Source organism: Zootoca vivipara, chromosome 2, assembly GCF_963506605.1.
Source record: "Zootoca vivipara chromosome 2, rZooViv1.1, whole genome shotgun sequence".
Taxonomy (NCBI): domain Eukaryota; kingdom Metazoa; phylum Chordata; class Lepidosauria; order Squamata; family Lacertidae; genus Zootoca; species Zootoca vivipara.
Genome location: NC_083277.1, coordinates 26287236 through 26309258, shown reverse-complemented (window position 1 = coordinate 26309258; position 22023 = coordinate 26287236). Strand labels below are relative to the sequence as shown.

Below are 22023 nucleotides of genomic sequence, written 5' to 3'. Positions count from 1 at the left end.
TCGACTGGCTAGCTAAACCAAGTGAGGGTAGCCGATGGGTCCCAAACTCTCGGTGAGTTAGGGACTTCCCCTGCATGCAAAGATAGGCTCCGGTGGATTGTGCAGATGAGACCGATAATGGGTGCCACAGTCAAGAAGGTGGCTTCTGCACATGCTGGAGAGGGGAGAGAGGAGTAAGTGAGGCTTGTCATCCTGGGAAGATAGCCGATCTAGGAGAAGGAAAACTCTGATCCTAAACCTCCACTGGCTTACAGGCTATTTTGGGGAGAAGAAAAGGCAAACCCTACACAAATCCAGAGTGGAGGCCCTAAGATGGTTGGATGGCGCTTTTTACGCCTCCTTCCCGGCAACTCCTGCAGCCAAGCTGGTGCCAAACCTATTGCTCTGTTTTTCTTTGGATTACATCACCGACATTGAGAGGGTGGTTTTGGCATCTGGGCAGCCTAGGACCAGCACTGCTAACGCAGTGGTTTGACTCCATTCCCGGAGGCGCACTCCATTGTCTCTCGAGGCAGGCAAATGCCAACGACGACGCTGGATAGATTTTAAATTCTAACGTTGGAAGCATGATGGCTGCTGTTCTTCAAGAATCTCTGCTACTCTCAATTCTCCTTGTCCCTCACAGTGTTGCCATCGTTCCTCAAAACTCCCCATGACATTGCAGCCCGGACGGGGACAACAGCCCGGTTGGAATGTGCTGCCGAAGGTCACCCAACCCCAGAGATTGCTTGGCAGAAAGATGGAGGCACTGACTTCCCTGCAGCTCGCGAGCGCCGGATGCACGTCATGCCTGAGGATGATGTCTTCTTCATCACAGATGTGAAGATAGAGGATATGGGGATTTACAGCTGCACTGCTCAGAATTCCGCTGGTTCTGTGTCAGCAAATGCTACCCTGACTGTGCTAGGTAAGGAAATTTGCTTCCTTTGGGAGGGGAAGTCTGGGCAATTCATTGCAGATGCATTAATTTTATACTGATGTCCCTTTAGAGGACTCTTTGGAATGGGCAGAGGATGATAAGGAGGGGTTATAAGAATTTGTGGGCTGGGGCCTGGGGTTTTTGGACAGTATTTATCAGAAAACAAGTTTGGTTTCCTTGGAATATAGAACCTTGGAGATATGTATCAATGCACCAGAAGTCAGAAAGTTACAATACCTGAAACCCAGGAAGTTTCTGCTGCTATATCACTGTCAGTTCCCTGTTGTTAGGCTTGTAACCTGGCTGATTTATAGTATCGTGCCTTGCTTCTCTTTTGGGGCTAGGTGGGAAGAGTGTTGTGGTGCTATTATTGCAGCCTTTTTGAGTCTGTGGTGTTTGCATACACTTAGATGTGCACACATACACCTGTAGCTGCATATTTATTGGGGGGGAGTGGAAACCCTCTTTCCTTACCATGGAGAGTTTATTGAGAGGTATACCTCAGCCGTTACTATTTGTTGCAAGGAAAGGCAGAAAGGCAGCCCAGAACTGAGCGAGTTCAGGTTTCTTAAAGAACACTCTGTTGTCCAAAGCCTTCGTTTCATAACTGTGCTGTTAATTCGAGAGGCCGTAGCATAATCTTCTGTAGGCTTGACATCTCTCTCCATGGATCCTTACAGAGACTCCGAGCTTGGTTCACCCACTGGAAGATCGTGTTGTATCTGTGGGCGAAACTGTGGTCCTGCAGTGCAAAGTGACAGGAAGTCCACCTCCACGCATTACATGGCTGAAGGGCGATCAGTCTCTGCTGGTCACTGAACGGCATCACTTTACCCCAGGCAAGCAGCTGCTTATCGTCCGGAACGTTGTGATGGAAGATGCCGGGAAATACACCTGTGAGATATCGAACACTGTTGGGACCGAACGGGCGCACAGCCAAGTGAGCGTGCTGCCCTTGCTTGGCTGCCGAAAAGACAGCACCACCGTTGGGATCATCATCATTGCTGTGGTCTGCAGCATTGTGTTGACGTCTCTGGTTTGGGTGTGCATCATCTATCAAACCAGGAAGAAGAGCGAAGAATACAGTGTCACAAACACAGGTAGGCCCAGAGTCTCTTTTTCTTTTTCCTTTTGTAACCAGAAACATATCAAAAGGGGCTCGTTTTTGAAGCACCCCCCCGTCGTGTAACCAGCATTCATAGCTGGCTTACTTTACTGCAGATACAGAGAGTGCTTCCAGGTATCCCAAGTGGAATTGTTCACCGTTTGCATGGTTTACAGGCAGGGTCCTGGTTCTCACGCCTCTTCGTACTGCCCAGGAATTTTGCAAACCTAGAATGTAGCCCCTTGTACTGCCAGCATTTTTTGTTTTTTGTTTTTTACCTGTTGTTTGGCTAAATGCCCAGCATTTCCCTAAATGTTCTTGGGTGTCTGTCTCTCCTCCAGAACACCCAGTTTATTTATTTATTAAAACACTCACAGACTTCCCTTAATCCTGTTGGGTTTCTGGGTGGCACACCAACAAAAATCAGCATCATAAATGCAAAAAAAGCAAACGCGAATGATAAAAATGATAACATAAAAAGTTCTTATCCTCCAGCTTTTTGAGGTTGGGGCACAACTGCAGCTGCGGTCAAGCTCCTGCCTGAAATAGTACCGAGGAAACAAGCTGCTCAAGTGAAAACTCAAAAGCAGTGTTGCAACAACTCAGTTACAAGCACTGCCAGAAAGTTGCTGTCAGCTAGCCGGGCAGGGCCCTTCTGGGAGCTCTTCCAGGAGGCCATGCCTGCCAACCGAAAGGGAGGTGCTTCTCAGAAGCGAGGGCTGCACCATCCAGGAACCACTTGAGAAACAATGACACGTGACCCATATTTTAGAACCGTGTTGGTACACTCTAGAATAAAACCAGCAGAAATAAGTTGCTGGCTGTATGATCTGTAATAAAACTTTTTGGCTCTGGCAAGAGCTCCAGCTCTTGAAACACAATCCCCGCATAAGAAGGCCTGCTAGGTTTTGAAGGGAGACACATCTTGTTCTCTGACATATCCACTGAGTACTCGTCAGCTGTTTTTGTGGGCCGTGATTGAGTCAGCAGGTAAAGCTAACTGCATGCCCTCTTTTGAACTAAAGTAGTGGGAATATCTCCATGACTTAAGAACATGAGACTCTTACTGAATCAGACCAAAGGCATCGCCAGACCAGCATCCTTTTCCCAGCAATGGCTAGACAGATGCCAATGGGAAGCCTGAAAACGGAACAAGTTTAATATACGTAACTTGTGTTGATATTGCTGAGTAAAAAACATTGGGCTGAGGAGCTTGGAGATATTCCCTGTGATGAAATGTTAGAATCTGTTCAGTCAGAGAACAGCTGGAAGATTTAACAGGAGCAAAAAAGTGTGAGCATAAAAGTGATTTGGGGGAGCACCAGGGTACCAGATATGTTTCCAGAATACTGTTCTCTGCAGATACTAAATCTCTAAAGAGGACCAAGGGCAAATTTTCATTCAAAGAGCAAAAGAAGTCCTCCTATTTAGTCTCCCAAACTTGATCAAATTGCTCCTGAATACCCTGGTTCTAAGATGGACTGTAACCAAGTACACAAGCAATGTCCAGATCTAGTCTTTTCTCTAGTTTCAACACCGATCTTGTGCTCTAAAGCCGGTCCTTCGCTTTTGTCTCCTTTCCCTGTATTTCCAGATGAAACCATTGTGCCACCTGATGTGCCAAGCTATCTGTCCTCCCAAGGGACACTTTCAGAACGGCAAGAAGCGGTGGCCAGAGTGGAGAATGTCCAACAGCCCAATGGACACATACAGAGCAATGGTATGGGAGGAACTCTGCTGTCTGGCAACACTGTACTCCTTTTGCTTCTCTTATAATGCAATCCTATACATCAAGGATGGGAGGCCCTACAAGTATTTGCTGGATTACGGCTTCCATCATCCCTGAGCATTGGCCATGCTGACTGAGGCTGATGCGAGCTGGAGTCTAACCACTTTTTGAGGGCCAAACGTTTGTCACCCCTATGATATATGTCTGTCCACTTATCCCACTGAGTTTAATTGAATTTAATCTCAGGCAAACGGGTATAGAATTATAGTCTTAAGGGACTATTTTCACTGCATTCAATGAAATTACATGGTCCATTCCTTCTTGGGCTGTCCCATTTCAGACTGAAGGTTGGTGTGTGTGTGAATTTTTGGGAGTTCTCCTATGACAAACATTCCTGCACGTAGAGAACTAGCTACATAACAAGGGCAGAGCTAGGCTTAAAATCTTTCTCAAAACTGCTACTTTTCTGCATGAAGAACTGTTGAAGCACATAAGACATGCTTCATTAGTAATAGTATAAGACATCGAAGAGCTCCTATAATTTTTATAGCTTACAGATAAAAGATGACCAAACTATGACTTCTGAGCAGATGTTCCCGGCTACATTAGCTTTTCACTGTGTGTGCATGGAGAGGTTTTGGCACCAAACTGACCTTTGGTGGTTCACATCTGAGTATTCTGTTGGAATCTAGGGTGGAAAAATTCAGTTCCACTGAAACTTTTGCAGGTCCAGCATGTCTACTTATAGGGGAGGTTTGTTTTGTTTTTTAAAAAAGGAGATTGGGATTGGTTTGTCATAATTGTATACACATTACAGTGGTACCTCGGTTTACAAACACAATTGGTTCCGGAAGTCTGTACTTAACCTGAAGTGTACTTAACCTGAAGCGAACTTTCCAATTGAAAGTAATGGAAAGGGGATTAATCCGTTCCAGACAGGTCCGCGGAGTACTTAAACTGAAAATACTCAAACTGAGGCGTACTTAAACCGAGGTATGACTGTAGAGAGGATCACTATTTGTAAACAATACAGATGGAAAATGACAGGAGCTTTGCTGGCAGGGATGGGTGTCCACTTATCCTTTCCTCGGCCCACAAACACAAAGGCAAACTGAGTGAGCCACACCAGTTTTGTGGACCTCTAGTTTTCCCTTTCCATAGATTCGGACTGCTAATGTATTTATCTTTCTTATCTGCAGACCTTTGTACATCTGGTCACTTTGTCATTTTGTTGCAGGGGTTTGCCAGACCAATGCAGCGCAAGATGCAGAAGTCGATGCTCACCCTGTTTACCGACAGCCAAAGCTCTGCTTAGGATACAATAAGGAAGTTTGGAAAGGAGATGATATAGCTGACAGGGCACTCGTTGTAGATAAGACAGGTATGGAACTAATAATAATAATAATAATAATAATAATAATAATAATAATAATATTTATACCCTGCCCATCTGGCTGAGTTTCCCCAGCCACTCTGGGAGGCTCCTAAGGTAAAGGGACCCCTGACCGTTAGGTCCAGTCGTGACCGACTCTGGGGTTGCGCGCTCATCTCGCATTATTGGCCGAGGGAGCCGGCGTATAGCTTCCAGGTCATGTGGCCAGCATGACAAAGCCGCTTCTGGCAAACCAGAGCAGCACATGGAAACACCGTTTACCTTCCCGCTGTAGCGGTTCCTATTTATCTACTTGCATTTTGACGTGCTTTCGAACTGCTAGGTTGGCAGGAGCTTGGACCAAGCAACGGGAGCTCACCCCGTCACAGGGATTCGAACCGCCGACCTTCTGATCAGCAAGCCCTAGGCTCAGTGGTTTAACCACAGCGCCACCTGGGTCCCATGGGAGGCTCCTAATCAAGTGTTAAAAACAATACAGCATTGAATATTAAAAACTTCCCTAAACAGGGCTGCCTTCAGATGTCTTTTGAAAATAGGATGGCTGCTTATTTCCTTGACATCTGATGGGAGGGCGTTCCACAGGGCGGGTGCCACTACCGAGAAGGCCCTCTGTCTGGTTCCCTGTAACCTCACTTCTCGCAATGAGGGAACCGCCAGAAGGCCCTTGGCGCTGGATCTCAGTGTCTGGGCTGAATGATGGGGGTGGAGACGCTCCTTCAGGACCGAGGCCGTTTTGGGCTTTAAATGTCAGCACGAACATTTTGAATTGTGTTCGGATATGTACTGGGAACCAATGCAGATCTCTCAAGACCGGTGTTATATGGTCCCGGCGGTCACTCCCAGTCACCAGTCTAGCCGCCGCATTCTGGATTATTAATCTGCGGAAGTATTTTGAAAAATTCACTTTAATAAAGACCACCAGCACATCAAAGCAGCCTTTTCTTAGACATTCAGGGAAATTTTTTTATTTTATATTTATTGAAACAGTTATATACACACTTCATTTAAAATCCCACCTTTCCTGGTTTCCAACTAGATTTTCTTGCCACCTTCATTCGTAAGTAGCAGTTGTCTTAACAGCTGTGAAAGCAGCATATTATTACTATTTTGTCTGAAATCAAGAGAGCATGAATTGTTTAGGGAGTTACTCACCAAAATGAGCAAAGAGCTATATAAGATTATTCCTCATGCCTATTTGTGGGTCCTGCCCCTTGCAGTGACAGTGGCATGAGAGAATCTCTGTAAAGGCTATAATCGAGAATGGCTCAGTAATACCTTCTATTTACTCACTTCTCCTTGGCAAGGATAAGCAGCTTCTGGGCTGTGCTGAACTCTTTTAAGTGTAATTCTCAGGTTTGCAGAAGGTTGTATTGGCCCGTGATTGTACCCAATTAATAGGTCACAGTTGAACTGCAAGCAAATAAAAATGTAAACATGCACTATATAATGGCAAAGATTTTGGTCTCCTCTGAAGAGCAGCAAAATGGCAGAAATGGGTAGAGAAGTTGTGGGTAGGAGGAAGGGTGCTTAAGACTTGTCCTGCGTACCAATTTTGCAGTCTCTTCCCTTCTAAACACACATATTTAATTCCCCCTTGAGGGGGGGGGGGGGTCTGCAAAAGAAGAGTAGCAGTTGAAAAGCAGCAGGCAGGTGGAGGACTGCTGTTTTCCTGCTTCACATCATGCCCTTCCTCTACTATTTTTTATCTGACCATCAGAGAACCAGGTGCCTGAATCATCATCTATTTCCTTTCTTGTGCTGTGATGGAGATGATGCATTAGCATGAAGGCCACCCAAATTCTGCTCCACAAAAAGCTGGGTTCTGCGACGTGCGCTGTTTTGAAAATTAAGTGCAACACGTGGCTTATTCTTTGTAATTCAAAAGGAGAGGCAAGAAACTGTTCAGAGTATCGTGATCCCGTGTTTGACCTGTGCAAATTTTACTCAGTAACTGCCTCGGCTTCTGATATTCCACTAGAGCAGTAACTTCATAGCATTTGCCATCATGAGGGACAGAGCTTTCCTTTTTGCTTAAAATAATTTAGCTTCCCAAGAAGCTTAGCTTTCAGAATTACAGCATATGCCTAATCCTAGCTATGGTGAGGAACGAAAGGGCATATACAGTGGTACCTCTACTTACGAATTTAATGCGTTCCGAACGCATATTTGTAAGTCGGAAAAATGGTAAGTCGAATCCCATAGGAATGCATTGGGAGAAAAAATTCGTAAGTCGAAGCAACCCTATCTAAAAATTCGTAAGTAGAAAACAATCCTATCTAAACCGCATCCAAGATGGCGGACGGAGCTCCGTTCGTAAGTAGAAACATTCGTAAGTAGAGGTACCACTGTAATAAGACAAGTCAGTCAATGAAGCCACCATTGCCTATTCTGTCTGAAGCATTTTTGCCCCAAAATTCAGAGTCATTGTTGCTTTTTAAAAACACAATAATAACCTGCCTTTTCTCCCTCCAGGCTACAGCTTGCCAGTTGTGTGTACTGACTGCAGTGGGAGTACGGACAGCATGAGCGTCACCATTTACTCCAAGGATCCAGATTATGGCTCTCTGCCTACAGAGACTGTGCCTCCCAATGCTTCCAAAAGCAGAGAGTCGAGCAGGCAGGACAGCATACCTACTGCTAACCGTCAAGGTCCTCTAAAGTGCAACGGGAGCGCAAGCAGCAGAAAATCAGATGGCAGCAGTACCATCTACCCCAGTAATCACGACAGGATGCCAGCTGCTAGCCCAGGCACACCGCCTCAGCCGGACAGCAAAGGTGTGTGTGTTTTTTTAATCTCTTTGACACGCCTGCTATTACAGTCAGTAGAGCATGAGACTCCTAATTTCGGGGTCGTGGGTTCAAGCCCACGTTGGGCAAAAAGGTTCCTGCATTGCAGGGGGTTGGGCCAGGTGACCCTCATTGTCTCTTCCCATTTTACAATTCTATTGATACTTTTCCAGGTGCTCCAGTAAAGGGATGGGAACACCTGTGGCCCTCCAGATGTTGTTGAACTCCAGCCCTAGTCAGCATGGCCAGTAATCGGAATTGATGGGAGCTGGTGTCCAGCAGCACCTGGAAAGCCCACAGGTTCTCTATTCCTCCTCTAGTAAATCACACCTACCTGTTAAGGTTTTGGAAAATGGATGTAATGTAGATCCTAATTCTTATACGCCCATACTGCTCTTGCAAACGATCCCCTTAAGAGTCGCGTTCCTATGTACAACTTGGGTTCTGGAGTCACACAGGCCGTCAGGCAAGCAGCCCCAAATATATTTCCACAGGACCTTTTGTGGGAATGTAACATTACCAAAAACCAGGACACTCTAGTCTTGTAGCTTGGAATCTTGCGGGGTGGAGGAGCATCCAGAACATTGCTGGTTGGGAGGCACAGGAGAGAAGTGCCTAAAATGAGACAATGGCTGCGTCCCTGCAACATCACCAAAGAATCTGGGGTGCATTCTGACCTGATGGTGGCCTTGGTGACTCTAGCAACCAGTGTTTGTGTTGCATCCAATCTGGAATGGAGTTCGCATCCTGGAAACTCTTGCAGGAAATTGTGGGACATGTTCTTAATTGGCAAACCACCCTGCATCACGTGAAAGCCGAGAGGTGAAGTTGAATCTCTGCTTACGGCTCCCAACAAATGCAAATAGTCGTGGAGGTAAAAAGTCTAAAGTAGAGATTTATGGGCGTTTGTAACTAAAATTACTTTTTAATTAAGTTTGGTTTAGGTCTAAATGTGCTGGTGCATGTACTGAATGTGAGAGGGAGAGCTAACAGTGGAGTTTTTTGTTTTTTGTTTTACAGGTTCTTCACAGCCTTTAGCGAAATCTTTGGAGCCTTGTGGCTTTCTACTGCCTTCTGAAGGCTCACTGAGGCATCTGAAAGGAACTGCTGAGCTATCGTTATCAGAGAGCGAAGTCAAACAGGCGCTTCTCTCCAACGGACACTTACCAAGGTCACGTGACTCCCTTCACGAATTGAGCCACTGAAAAGATTGGAACAGACTGAGGAAAACTGCTATGTGCAAATTAAAATGGAGCATCCTATATATATATATATATATATATATATATATATATATATATACCTACAGAATTTCTTTCTTTGCACGAAATTATCTAAGCTACTTCTACCTCAAGTTCTGAACTGATAGCTCCTCAAAGAATAGGGAAAGAAAGAAAGAAAGACAGGAAACAAGATGAGGTATATGAAGCAAGCTTGCGTGGGGGAACGAAGTCTTATCAACGCAGCACCCGCTTGTACATAGTGTCCGAACTTTCCTGGAAATATCCGTGGCTCACACGCTAGCTTGCATAGAAAGCACAGAAATGCAAAAGGTCCTTGTGTAAAGTGAAAAGTATTTGATAACAAAATTGTACATAAGAGTTTTCATATATAAAAATCTATCTAAATATATAAATATATATTATATTATATCTTTTAACAGAGGTTATTTTATTCCTTGGTGCATGATGGAACTGAGTGAACTTATACAATGACAACATACAAGGTTTTTCTCACTTAGAAGGTTGCTGTTAGGTTTCTGTGTTCTGTTTTGTGTTGTTGTTTTTTAATTCCCCAATCATTGTGGTGCCTTAGGTGAAAAAAGAACAGACTCGTACATTTTTCTTACTGGAACAAGACCTTGATTGTGAAATCCCCCCCCCCTTTTCATAGCAAGTACTGAATTGGTTTGCTAGTTCAAATATCCCCATAGAAATATTGCACTTACAGCACAATCCTTTGTCTACTCAGAAGCAAGCCCTACTGAGTTCAGTGGGGCTTGCTCCCAGGTAAGCGTGCAGGATTGTTGCCGCGGATGTTTTAAACTGAGCTCTGTTGCTTTAGCATTGCTTAGGCAGAGGTGGTGCAAAAGTGCCCCGGGAACGTCTGAAGAATACGTTCCTTGAAACAAAAGGGAGTTAGACGAGAGTGTGGGTACCATTATTAAACAGATGTACTTTGGCGCGGTTCCCATGCCGTGCAGTTGGGCTTGTGAAGGAAGAAGAGGGCTGCAAGTTCTTTCTACATCCTAGCTCTTGTGAATGCTGGGGATACAGACACACACATCCCGTTGACTTCAAACAAATGTTAGCATGCACACAGCCTTGGAGGAATGTAAGCAGCTGCCTCCTACGTGTGGCAGACCTAGCTCAGTCCTGTTTACACTGACTGGGAGTGGCTTTCCGGCATTTCAGAAAAGGGTCACTCCCAGCCCCACCTGAAAATGCTGGGGATGGAACCTAGGATCTTCTTATAAGTAAAGCAGATCCTCTGCTGCCAAGCTACAGCCCTTTCCCTCTGCAGGATTGCAACATTCGCGTGCCTATCTAAATGCAAACCGTTCATTGCACTAGTGCAGACATAGGCCAACTCGGCCCTCCAGATGTTTTGGGACTACAACTCCCATCATCCCTATCTAACAGGACCAGTGGTCAAGGATGATGGGAATTGTATTCCCAAAACATATGGAAGGCAGTTTGCCTATGCCTGCACTAGTGGAACAGCATTAAAACAAGCATAAGGAAGAAGAGGATTGATTGGCAGACCATATTTTGCTCTGAAAGCTACTAATTTTTTTTCCTTCTGGCATTTTAGCACAGTCTATTTCAAAAGGCCTGGTTGCTTTCTTACACAGTAATCTGACACACAGAATAATCCATTTGCACACAAAGACCCGGTTTTCTTTTTCTTAATTCTGGCTTTGAATCTAAATTTTTTTTAGCTAGTTGCTCTTTTTGCTTTTGAAGAAACTTCTCTGAATTTTTCTTTTTTAAGCTTCTCCAGGGCATATTTTTTTTAAAAAAGATGCAACCACACTAGGCTACTGCTTTCATTTTTAAAGTAACACTGCTTTGAGAGCTGTCATTTACCTAAAGCACTATTAAAAAGTAAATATAAAAAAACAATGTGAACACACAGGAAAAAGTTCTACTCAAAACTTAGAGAGCGTTCTTTTTGTCTGTAGAAGTGCTGCTTCTTCTCCTGATGCTTATTCACCTGGGTGAATAAAATTTCTCCTCTCCACGCCCAAGTTCTGTAGTTCAGGCTCTGCCTAATATGAAGTTACATTTAGGTTGTGACTTAAGACGGAGAGGGGCAGAATGACATTTTGTGTTTTCTCTTTTTTTATTATTCGTAGCCATGACTTGAAGGCCAGTTTCAGAGGAGCAAACGTGGGAAGCAAGAACATTTAGATTATTGTAGGCGCTTACGTAAGGATTCTGGGCCCAATTCTGCCTATGGGGCAGGAGACAAGTGTGGGCTTCAGCTAGCTCTAAACATACAGAGTCTTTGGAATGGTTCCGGTGTTCCCTTGCTCAGATTGTTCACAGTTCTAAAGAAGGCATTGCGTTATTTTCCTTCACCAGCATCTTTCAACAACAAATGCCATTGAAGGCAGCGTTTCAAGGCCAGATTAACATGCAAGTTGCTCCTCCCCCGTGTTAACGTTGCTTCATTCTACTTAGGTTACCCTATTCTACTGCAGCTCCAGAGGAAGCAACTAGATGTTTGTGGCCTAGCTTCTGTGGGTATTTTACTATATATAGGTTTGTGCGTGTTGTGGGCTTTCCACGAAATGGAAAAGCCAGTGAAATACACACTGATCTCTTAAAGCCTGGGTAGCGCCTGCAAACATCTGGCTATTTTGCACCTCCAATGAAAGAGGTCCTTCTTCCCACCCAGCCCAACTGGAGGAGACGATGGGTTTGTCAAGCAAGGACCCTCAAAACCCAGGAGTGTAAGGAGAAAGGTAACAAAAACAAAAGATTCGAGACAAGTTTTGCCATCTGCTTTTTTTTTTTAGCTGAAGCTGGCCGTTTTGAAGCAATGCATAACTTAGCCAGCTACCTGTCTCTATCACTTCCTGATGGTAGATTCAGTTGCACTTTCTGGTAGGTGGCTAATTATGTGAAGTGCCAAGGTGTAGCTAGTCAGTGCATTTAAAAGGAAAAAAGTAGCCAATGGAGGTGGGGATCAGACTGCATTTTCCCTCTTGGTGGTACAGAAAGGGAATACGTTATATGTTTTCTAAGAAGAGGTAGACTGATAAAGGCTAAGTTGAGAGAGAGATGCAAGGGGGAGGGGAGGTATCATCATCGGAAATGCAAAGCACACTTGCCACGCTGACATTTTGAAAAATATTGTATTTTTGCATACTGTTAACTGTTTAAATAATATTGTTACTTCCACTAAATATGTGAATCTGCTGCTTCTGAGAGGCATTGTGAAAGAGGAAGTATTACTTTTGTGTACAAAGTTATTTATTTATTAGAAAATTTTGGTACAATGTTGTACATTGACAAAGTACATTGTAAAAATATTGGAAGTGTCCTAACAAATGGCATTGAAGTGACTTTAATAAACGCCCATTTATAATATCAATGGTTTCTGTTTAGATTAGAGTCTGTGGTTATTGTTGGATGGATGAATGGGGTTAAGAGAAAATGCCACATTGCTACGTGAGTGGGATTTGCAAAACTCCCTTTTAATATGCAGTCCATCCTAAACACAATTACAGTAACTAGCGAACAAGTCTCACTGAGCTAAAGTGGAACTTGCTTAAGAGCAAATAGGCAGACAGTTGTGCTTTCATTATCATTGATAAGTAAAGTTTTTAGGTGGTTTTGCTAACACCTCCTTCTGTCACCATGGGCCAATCTTATGGGCAAATGTGACTGGGGGATTTGGCAGTGTGCCATTTTGCCACCATCAATAGTGTTATATGGCATGCCCTACTCAGCTTTCTCTCAGTCTCTCTCACCATATGAAAGTGGAACCTCAATTTTCGAATGTCTCGGAAGCCGAACAATTCGGAAGCCGAACGCTAAAAACCTGGAAGTGAATGCTTCTGTTTCTGAACGCGCCTCGGAAGCCGAATGGCTTCCAAGGATCATTTCTCCATTGACATTGCCGACCGCCCATTGTGTATTTTTGGTATCCAGGCATGCTTGAGCCCTTAGTAGATATCACTGAAATCCAATACAAGCTCACTTAACATATTTGTAATGGACATAATTAAAAGGGGGGGGGAGAGGTTGACAACATGGCTTAAGCCACAGGATTCTAAAAATTACATGACTGAAGAAGAGTTCTATGGCTATTGCCCATGAGAGCTGACTAGAACTCCCATGTTTGAGAGGCAGCGTAAATCCAAGCATCAGACGATGAGAACAAAATAGGATGTTTTCTAGGAGACACAGAGAGAGGGCTGTTGGAATGCTGGAAGAGACAAGCATTTACTCCAAGCCAACAAAGCAGTTCTTGAACGTTCCATCTGAAAATCTGATCCTGCTTTGGCACAATATTGTGTCTACAAGAAAACTTAATTAGCAGTTATGTCTCCAACTTAAGTATCTATATTATGTGGGGAAACAGTGTGTTTCCCAGGACCTCTGGAACTTCAGATTATCTCCTGCCTGGGTAGAACATGCCACAAACGTTATCTAGATCATTGCTTTGTGATAAGGGCAGGTGACAAAAATTATTCTTCAATGGCTTCTTTCAATTCACTGCCAAGACTGTTTAAATATTAAACTTTAAAGACCTGATGAACATTTTGCCCTTTAATCTGTGTTATTTCCGTAAGTGGCTAGAATTCAATGAGACACTCTGACGAATGTTCTGCCCAAGCAAGCATTTCAATTGCCAAGTGGTACGATAGTGCTGGATTTACGTATAAGCTAAACAAGCTATAGCTTAGGGCCCCACTCTCTTGGGGGCCCAAAAAAAATTAAAGAAAAAAAAACTGGATGTACATTTCCGAAATATAAGATAAAAAACAAATAAAGTAAAACCTACATACAGCAATGGGCCCTGCCTGCTCGCCTGCTCCCTAAAATATCACTGGTTTGCTCATTTCTATATATAGGGTGCCTACATTCTGCATGGACTGGTTGCAGGGCAACATGTGCAAATGGCTTTAGATACCTATTAGGTCCATCAATTGCCATGTAGCATATATACAACACAAAAAACAGCGACAATTTGTTGTTGACAAAGGACAGCTGGACATGTAAAGGGCCCCATTACCTTCAGTAGCTTAGGGCCTCATCAAACCTAAATCCGGCCCTGGGTACGACACCCCCCCCCCCAGCATGCAGTTCTCCTGACACATGGACACCCAGCACAGAGGGGAGAAAGCCCCTTTGCACAGTTGGAAGTCCTTTGGCAGGGCTCATTGGGTGTATCCTTCCCAGTGTATTTACATCCGAGCTGCAAAGATGCAAAGCGGAGAGCATCTCTCAGGGACGGCATCAGAGACATGCCAATAGCAAACTTTATGCCCGGCTTTCTTCTGTAAGCAGCTTCACAAACTGCTCTTACAGGTGGTTACCAAGCAGCGTACAAAAATCAGAAGCCCAACTCACCATGTTACCCTGAGGGCCGGTGGCACAGACTGTAACCCATCATTCCCTTCTGGACAGGCCCACCAATTCTTGCTTTGCTTGCTGCACTATTCCTCAAGTAAAAGAGGCTATAAACGGCACCCTTTCCCATCGCCCCCCCTTTCTGCTGGTCACCCCCCTCCCCTTCTTCACGTTCTGCAAGACTGTGCCGCTTGTGGGGTGGGAGGCAGGTAGAAAAACCAAGAGCATTGTTTCATTTTCATAGGCAACCTTGTTGGACAGTAAAATAATACAACATTGTACTTTTACTGGAGAAATCTGAGTCTAATTAAAAAAGGCAGCCTTGCTTATCCAAGCAAGAATGCTTGCTATGCACCTGCAGGTAGGAACAGTGGTCTAAACTTTCCAAATGGGGTTCAAACCACACACACACACACACACTCACTTAAGGAAAGAAATCCCTGTGCCTGTCCTCTTTTCTTCTGTCCTCTGGAGCATGGCTGGCCTGGGGTAACGTAAATGCTGTGATGCTGGTCTCACAAAACAAATGAGTGCTCCTTTTATTCCTTCCATGCCGTGCAGGCCATGTTCTTCTCATTTGCACATCATTTTCCCTAAATGAGTTCTAATAATAATGCCTTTCAGGCACAAGGCTGGAGCCCATAAAACGAGTCGTTTGCCCCCCAAAGTTGCCTTTCTTGGCATGCTCCTTCCAATGAGCTCACCACTCGAACAGGGGTTTCCATACAGGGACATTTTATACTAGGGAAACGGAATTAAGGGTTTTCTTTTCTTTTCTTTTAAATAATAGTGAGAATAGAGTCCAGGCTGTTGAACAGCTGCTGAGCCACAGGAGGCAGGACCTAGGGCCTGCGGGGAGATAAACTTGTGGGAAGGCAAATGAATAACTTCACAAATGCGCATTTTTCCCCCCTTAGGAGAAGGGGAGGGGGAAGCAGCACCTCAGCTGTTCCTTTTCGAGTTCCAGAGCCAATTCACAAGAGCAAACGGCGTATCTTGTCATACATCCCCAGGAAGATAAAGCCCCCAAGACTGATGGCAGATATTCGAGGGACAACGCCTGCAAACAACCTGAGAGGAGAGAGAGAAAGAGAGAGAAGCAAAGATTATTTTAAGTCTCTTATCAAGATGCATACAACCACCTACGTTTTGATCTGTTCTGTTGCAGGGCCGGATTTAGGTTTGATGAGGCCCTAAACTACTGGAGGTAATGGGGCCCTTTATATGCCCAGCTGTCCTTTGTCAACAACAAATTGTCACTGTTTTGTGTGTTGAATATATGGTAATTGATGGACCTACTAGGTATCTAAAGCCATTTGCACATGTTGCCCTGCAACCAATCCTTGCAGAATGTAGGCACCTTATATATAGAAATGAGCAAACCAGTGATATTTTAAGGGAGCAGGCTAGCAGACGGGGCCCATGACTTACAATCAGGGGTGGCCAACTCCCAAGAGACTGCGATCTACTCACAGTTAAAAATTGGCAGTGATCTACCCCCCCTTTTGGGGTTCAGGTCAAGGTTGTTGAACTTTTTTTTAGAAAGGAAAGCCCTGTTTTGGGGGGGTTCAGGTCAAAGTTGTTGAGCTTTTTAGGGAGGAGGAAAGCCACATTTTGGAGGGTGCAGGGCAAAAGTGTTGAGCTTTTCTTTAGGGGAGCCAAAATTGTTGAGCTTCTTTGGGAGGAGCCAGTGATCTACCAGTGATCTACCACAGATGTCCAGTGATCTACCGGTAGATCACGATCTATCTGTTGGACGTGGCTGACTTACATCATAGGAGCCTACACAACACAAAACACTGTTGCTGTATGTAGGTTTTATTTTATATGTTTTTATCTTAGATTTTGGAAATGTACATCCAGGGTTTTTTTCCTTTAATTTTTTTGGGCCCCCCCAAAAGAGTGGGGCCCTAAGCTATAGCTTGCTTAGCTTATACGTAAATCCGGCACTGATCTGTTGGAGCTACACAACTTAAGGATTTCCATCAGGCATTTCTCAGACTATGGTACCCAACTCAACAAAGTGGGAAAGCAGTGAAAGAAGGCCAGATTTGGGGACAATCTGCTACTGAACAAATCTAGAAGGGAAAGAGAAAGGACATCACATGTCACCAATAGTTGCCACCTAAAACCACAGCCAACGCATGACTGATTTTTTTTTGGGGGGGGGGGTCACTACTGGTGGTTTTATACTAACTGAAATTTGTATTTGTTATTGTTTGCTTTCTCATTGGGACTGTACACATCTTTGGCCTGCAGTCTTCGGGCAAAGCACATTATTGTAAATACTTTAAACAAGTGAACAGTAACAGACTTGACTTCTTGCATTTCATTGCTATTTTACTCCCAACTTTCACATCCCTCTCCGCCCCCTTTCTGCCCACACAGATATATCTGCCACCCAAGAATCTGCATCTGCTGAAGTGGCCCAAACCATGAAGGTTTATGCCATAATAAATCTGTCAGTCTTTAAGGTGCCACGGGGCTCTGTTGTTGTTCAGTGCTGCACAAAACTAACACAGCTACCGGTCTGGAAACCGATACAAAGGCTAGTGACATATTTAAAAGCTACAGCTCTGCCATTAGTAAAGGCTTCGTTCAAAGGCCAGGTGGTAGCATTGTGGACTGGAAGCCACAGTCCTTTCCTAATCTAGGGGAAGAGGGATGGAGAAGTTCAACCTGGCAAACAGGAAGGGATTTGTCACTTTTTAGAATGTAGCCCCTCCCACACAATGGGGCTGTTTGCTTCCAGCCCAGTTCATTTGGGTCCAGCTTTCCTGTGAATGAACCATTTGCCAATGAGAACACCAAAAATGTAAAAAAGAAGAAGTGCGGGGATCTGTCAGGCTATATATAACACTGGCTCACATCCTACCCCTTCGACATACGGAAGAGGGTCTCCCTAATTCCAAGCACATGTTGGCTGGTTGCGACCCACGGAGTGACGTAAGGCAATCCTTTATATGCTCAGCAATATATTTCCTGGAATGAGCTGGCAGCACTAAAATTAGATTCTCACGTTAAGCTCCAGTGGTGGATCCTGGCTCAAATGAAAAGTCCTCTTTGGCTGAAATAATTAATTCTTTCCATTCTGGTTTATGAGAGATTGAATGAGTATCTGTTCAAAACCTGCTGGGCAATAAGTAGCAGGTGCTTCCTGACTTTTTTTTTCTTTTTTAAATTTTATTTCAAAACCAGAAAAGAAAAGAAGAAGGAAAAAACATAAACTTCCATTTCAAAAATACAGACATCGAATTCGTTTTCTAACATAGGTCCATTATCTAAATTGCCTACATTGAAATTAAAATATGTATCATTACTCTCTTTACTATATACAAATACAACACAGTTAGAAAATTTATATTCTAAATAATATTTAAAATTCCCACAACCCCCCCCCATTCTCCCTTGCCCGTGTGTGATCTCAGAATTTTATTTTTTCCATCTTGCTGTGTTATTTCCGATTTAGTAATTGTCCAATTAATTCTTTTATTCTTTTCTTATTTACCCCTATGCGTTTTACCCATTATCTATTATTATTTCAATTCCAGAACAATATTATTTCACGTATTCCTTCACTCCATCCCATTCTTTGATTATTTTCTGGTTCGTATGGCCTCTAATAATTGCCGTCAATTTTGCCACTTCTACAAACTCGGAGAGTTTATTTTGCCATTCTAACACTGATGGGATTTTCTCCCCCTTCCAGTTCTTTGAAATCAGTATTCTGGCCGCTGCAGTCGCGTAAAGGTGCTTCCTGACTTTTAAAAGCTTTGCTGCATGTGTCAAATTTAAATGCGGGGGATGAGTGTGTCTATGCACTCTCCAAAAAATGCATGAATTCAATAACTGATTATGCAGGGCGACTAAGTTTCTACATGAGAGGTGCTGGGGGTTCAACTTTCTCTCTCACCATCAAAGACATTCTGCCTTTCTGCAAGAGCCAATATAACAACAGCTGGTGCTGTTCAGCAAGGACACAATGACACATAATAATAATAATAATAATAATAATAATAATAATAATAATAATAATAATTTATTTCTACACTCTGTGCATGTTCAGTGGCATTCATTCCTTTACATATATTGTAAGGAAATGTGGGCAGTGCAAGACCCGCATTCCCAACGCCTTAAAAAGCAACCAGCCATCCTTGACTTCGCTTTGACCGCACAGGTTAAACGTTGAAATCCATTTCAGAAACGATATTGCAGAGCTAAGAGGAAATGTGGATTAAATGTCAACAAAATACCAAGACTAGCATTTATAAGAATATTGCTATTACTTATAAGTAGCAATGAAATTAAATTAGAATAGTATGATGACAATGCTATTATGATGACATCGTGCAGATTTCTTTGCTAGCATAGCACTGATTCTGCAATAAACTAATCAGGAAGCAACCCTGGAAGAGAGCAGCGGGCTGGAGCCCTCTTCCCATCAGGAAAGGCTGCTGGATTCAAGGTATTTCAGTGATAAAGGTGGCTGGAAGGAGGGGGGGGAGAAGAGAAGAGGCCATATGTCCATTGGTGTCTTAAGACCCTTAGGATCCCTGGTGATCCTAACAACTCTGTGAGGTGGGTGAAGCTGAGAGAGAGTGTGTCTAGTTCAAAGAAGAAGAAGAAGAAGAGTTTGGATTTGATATCCCGCTTTATAACTACCTGAAGGAGTCTCAAAGTGGCTAACATTCTCCTTTCCCTTCCACCCCTACAACAAACACTCTGTGAGGTGAGTGAGGCCGAGAGACTTCAGAGAAGTGTGACTCGCCCAAGGTCACCCAGCAGCTGCATGTGGAGGAGCGGAGACGCGAACCTGGTTCCTCAGATTACAAGTCTACCACTCTTAACCACTACACCACACTGGCCTTAAACAATTTTGTGAGGATTTGAAATCTGTCCTAGCCCACTCAAGTCTGTCCTTGGGCTCCGGAGTGTGGAGAAAGTGGATGGAGCCAAGAGCTTTTCTCTGATGCCCAGGATACTGAAGTTCAGGTAATCCAGGGACACCAATGTAACAGGAGATACAACGCAGACAAAAGGAAGTGCTTCCGTACACATCACACAATGGAGGCAGAGACTTTGTTCCCACAAGATACAGTGGGGGCTGCTGGCTCAGACGGCTTTAAAGGGGGATTAGGCAAATTCATGGAGGATAGAACTGTCAATAGGTATGAGTCATAGCCGCTCCAAGGAACAAGCAGGTTCAGAGGCAGCACACCTAGGATTACTAGCTGCTAGATGGCAACAATGGAAAAGGGATGCTGCCTTCGTGGCCTGCGTGAGAGCTTTTCAGAGGTATTTGGTTGGCCACTGTGAGAAGCAGCATGCCGGATTGATGGGCCAATTGTCTAACTTAGCAAACCTCCTCGCATGTTCTTGTGCTTGCTATACTGTTCCGTTGTGCCCTGGGGTCACAGGAGGATATGGGATTACTTTGATACATCCCAAAACTCTTGAAACAACCCTCCCACCACCACAAACCCTCTATGGCTATGTAGGTCTTTTTAAACAAATACCCAGTTGCACAAGGAAAAACCAATGTTCCTCTCCTCTCTACTGCAGTCCGGCACCCTCCAAAAATCTATACAGATTTTGAGAGTCAAGGGGGGCTGCAGGGGGCAGAGGAAAAGAAGCTCTGTTGCAGCAGCAGAAGTCTGTTCAGTTTGTGTACAGACAGCTTTGGGGGGCACCCCAAATCTCCCAACTTGAGTTCCTGCAGCAAATTCTGTAGTGTGAGGCTGTTCCACCATCAGGAAGAAATGTGGTCATGTGTAAGCCCTCCATCTCCCAATCAACTGCCCATCAGCCTCAGGTTTTCTGCTCATGGAAGGCAAATTCAACTCGGGAAAACAATGATGGGTGAATGTCTGGATTTCAGCACTTCTGAAAGAGGATATAAATCTATATGGGGATAGGTTTTTTTGTCTCCAGGCTGCTCCAGTAATCCTACCGTGTTTCTCCAAAAATAAGACACTGTCTTATATTTATTTTTCCTCAAAAAACAACAACACACTATGGCTTATTTTCAGGGGATGTCTTATTTTTTCCCCTCCTCCTCCTGCCGTGGCCGGCATTGCTGCTGCGCCTATCACTATGTCTTATTTTCGGTGTATGGCTTATATTCCTTGAATGCTTAAAAATCCTGCTACGGCTTATTTTATGGCTACGTCTTATTTTCGGAGAAACAGGGTATGCACAGGCCATTCACCGCCCCATTACCTATGTAATCTTTACCTCTTCCCAACTGTATGCCTTCAATATGCTCCTTTAAAGAAACCAGGTTCTCATAATCCTAGCAGAAAACTTCTGCTCACTAGACTTAGGCCAAATGTTACCGCAGCTCTCCCCGCTTCAATAAAAAATAATAATAATCAGCCTGGATTTTCTAACCTGATTAAATTCTTCCAATAGCCTTTCAGCGAGGAAAATTACACATCCCTATTTGATTAGAATTCTTCCTACAACAAAGGTTTTAGCGAGCAATGAGACTTGTCTGTAAAGACCAAAGCCCCTTGATAAGTTCTGTGGGTCTTTGGAGACCTGGTGGCAACTCACGAATAGATATTGGTGAGTTTTCTTTCTCCTCCACTGCTAGGTCAGATGCAGAGCTCAGTTTACCGCCTTCCTGCACTTGCACTTCTCTGTGGTAATGATCTTTGCTTCGGGGCTGCGGCAGGCAGATGGAAATGTTTTATGGTTTCACTAGACAGCAATTCGGTCTATTACCATAATTACAGCTTTAAAGCCAAGTAATTTGTAACAAGGCAAGTACCGACAGAGCCTTCCATGGGCAGATATATTGTGGTAGAACACCATTGTTGCCTGTAGAAATGCTGTCATCTTCCTTGGAGGCTGAGGCGGTTTAATTGGAACAGACCATCTCCTTAAACAGGCACCTACTCCTTGTGAAAGATGATGTCATTGACAAAAGAATGGCACATTATTACTTCATTATCCACACACTAAACCACCCGCATGCCTCAATGAATCTCAAAATCACAAAGGAAGACCCTGGTTTCATTCAGTCATCCGTTAACCATGACCATCTTCCACACAGGGATAACTTTAAGAGGGGTGGCACCTGAATTCTAAGCAAAGATGGGCAAATCAGTCATTTTCAGTCTCCCTCAGGTACTCATTTTTCAAACCCTAAACTCCTTTTTCACATCAATTTGCAAAATTTTCTTTCCAAATGAAAGTTAGTACATATTTTCATGCCGATTTATATATGCATTTGTGTATTCATTTTTTGTAAGTAAGACCCTCTATTATAAGCTTTGAATTTTATTTTCATTTACCTATGCAATCTTTTTTTCTTGGCACACTTTTTAGTTGGAGAACTGGGTCACAAAATTCAGAGGTGTTTGAATTTTGCAAGTTTCCCTGTCTTTTGGTTTCTGCATTGTTTTGGGAAACGAAAATTACGCAGGTTCACACAAAAATACAAACCAGGAGAATTTCTCCCCCAAACCTAATACTAAGGCCACGTCTAGATTTTCCCAA

At 43.8% G+C, this 22023-nt stretch overlaps 2 protein-coding genes across 3 annotated transcripts in view; one reads left to right on the top strand and one right to left on the bottom strand.

Annotated features, from left to right (window-relative positions):
- LRIG1 (leucine rich repeats and immunoglobulin like domains 1) overlaps positions 1 to 11279 on the top strand; it is a 129187-nt gene extending 117908 nt beyond the window's left edge. The window contains exons 14-19 of the mRNA XM_060271328.1: positions 626 to 907; positions 1600 to 2019; positions 3619 to 3744; positions 4991 to 5134; positions 7619 to 7921; positions 8954 to 11279. Of these exons, the coding sequence (XP_060127311.1) occupies positions 626 to 907; positions 1600 to 2019; positions 3619 to 3744; positions 4991 to 5134; positions 7619 to 7921; positions 8954 to 9138 (1460 nt within the window). The 3' untranslated portion in view covers positions 9139 to 11279. The remainder of the gene's footprint in view (positions 1 to 625; positions 908 to 1599; positions 2020 to 3618; positions 3745 to 4990; positions 5135 to 7618; positions 7922 to 8953) is intronic.
- Positions 11280 to 11546: 267 nt separating this feature from the next.
- Positions 11547 to 22023, bottom strand: part of SLC25A26 (solute carrier family 25 member 26) — a 130320-nt gene continuing 119843 nt past the window's right edge. For both annotated transcript variants that reach the window (XM_035106708.2, XM_060271329.1), the window contains one exon: positions 11547 to 15591. In XM_035106708.2, coding sequence (XP_034962599.1) covers positions 15495 to 15591 — 97 coding nt within the window. In that variant the 3' untranslated portion in view covers positions 11547 to 15494. The remainder of the gene's footprint in view (positions 15592 to 22023) is intronic.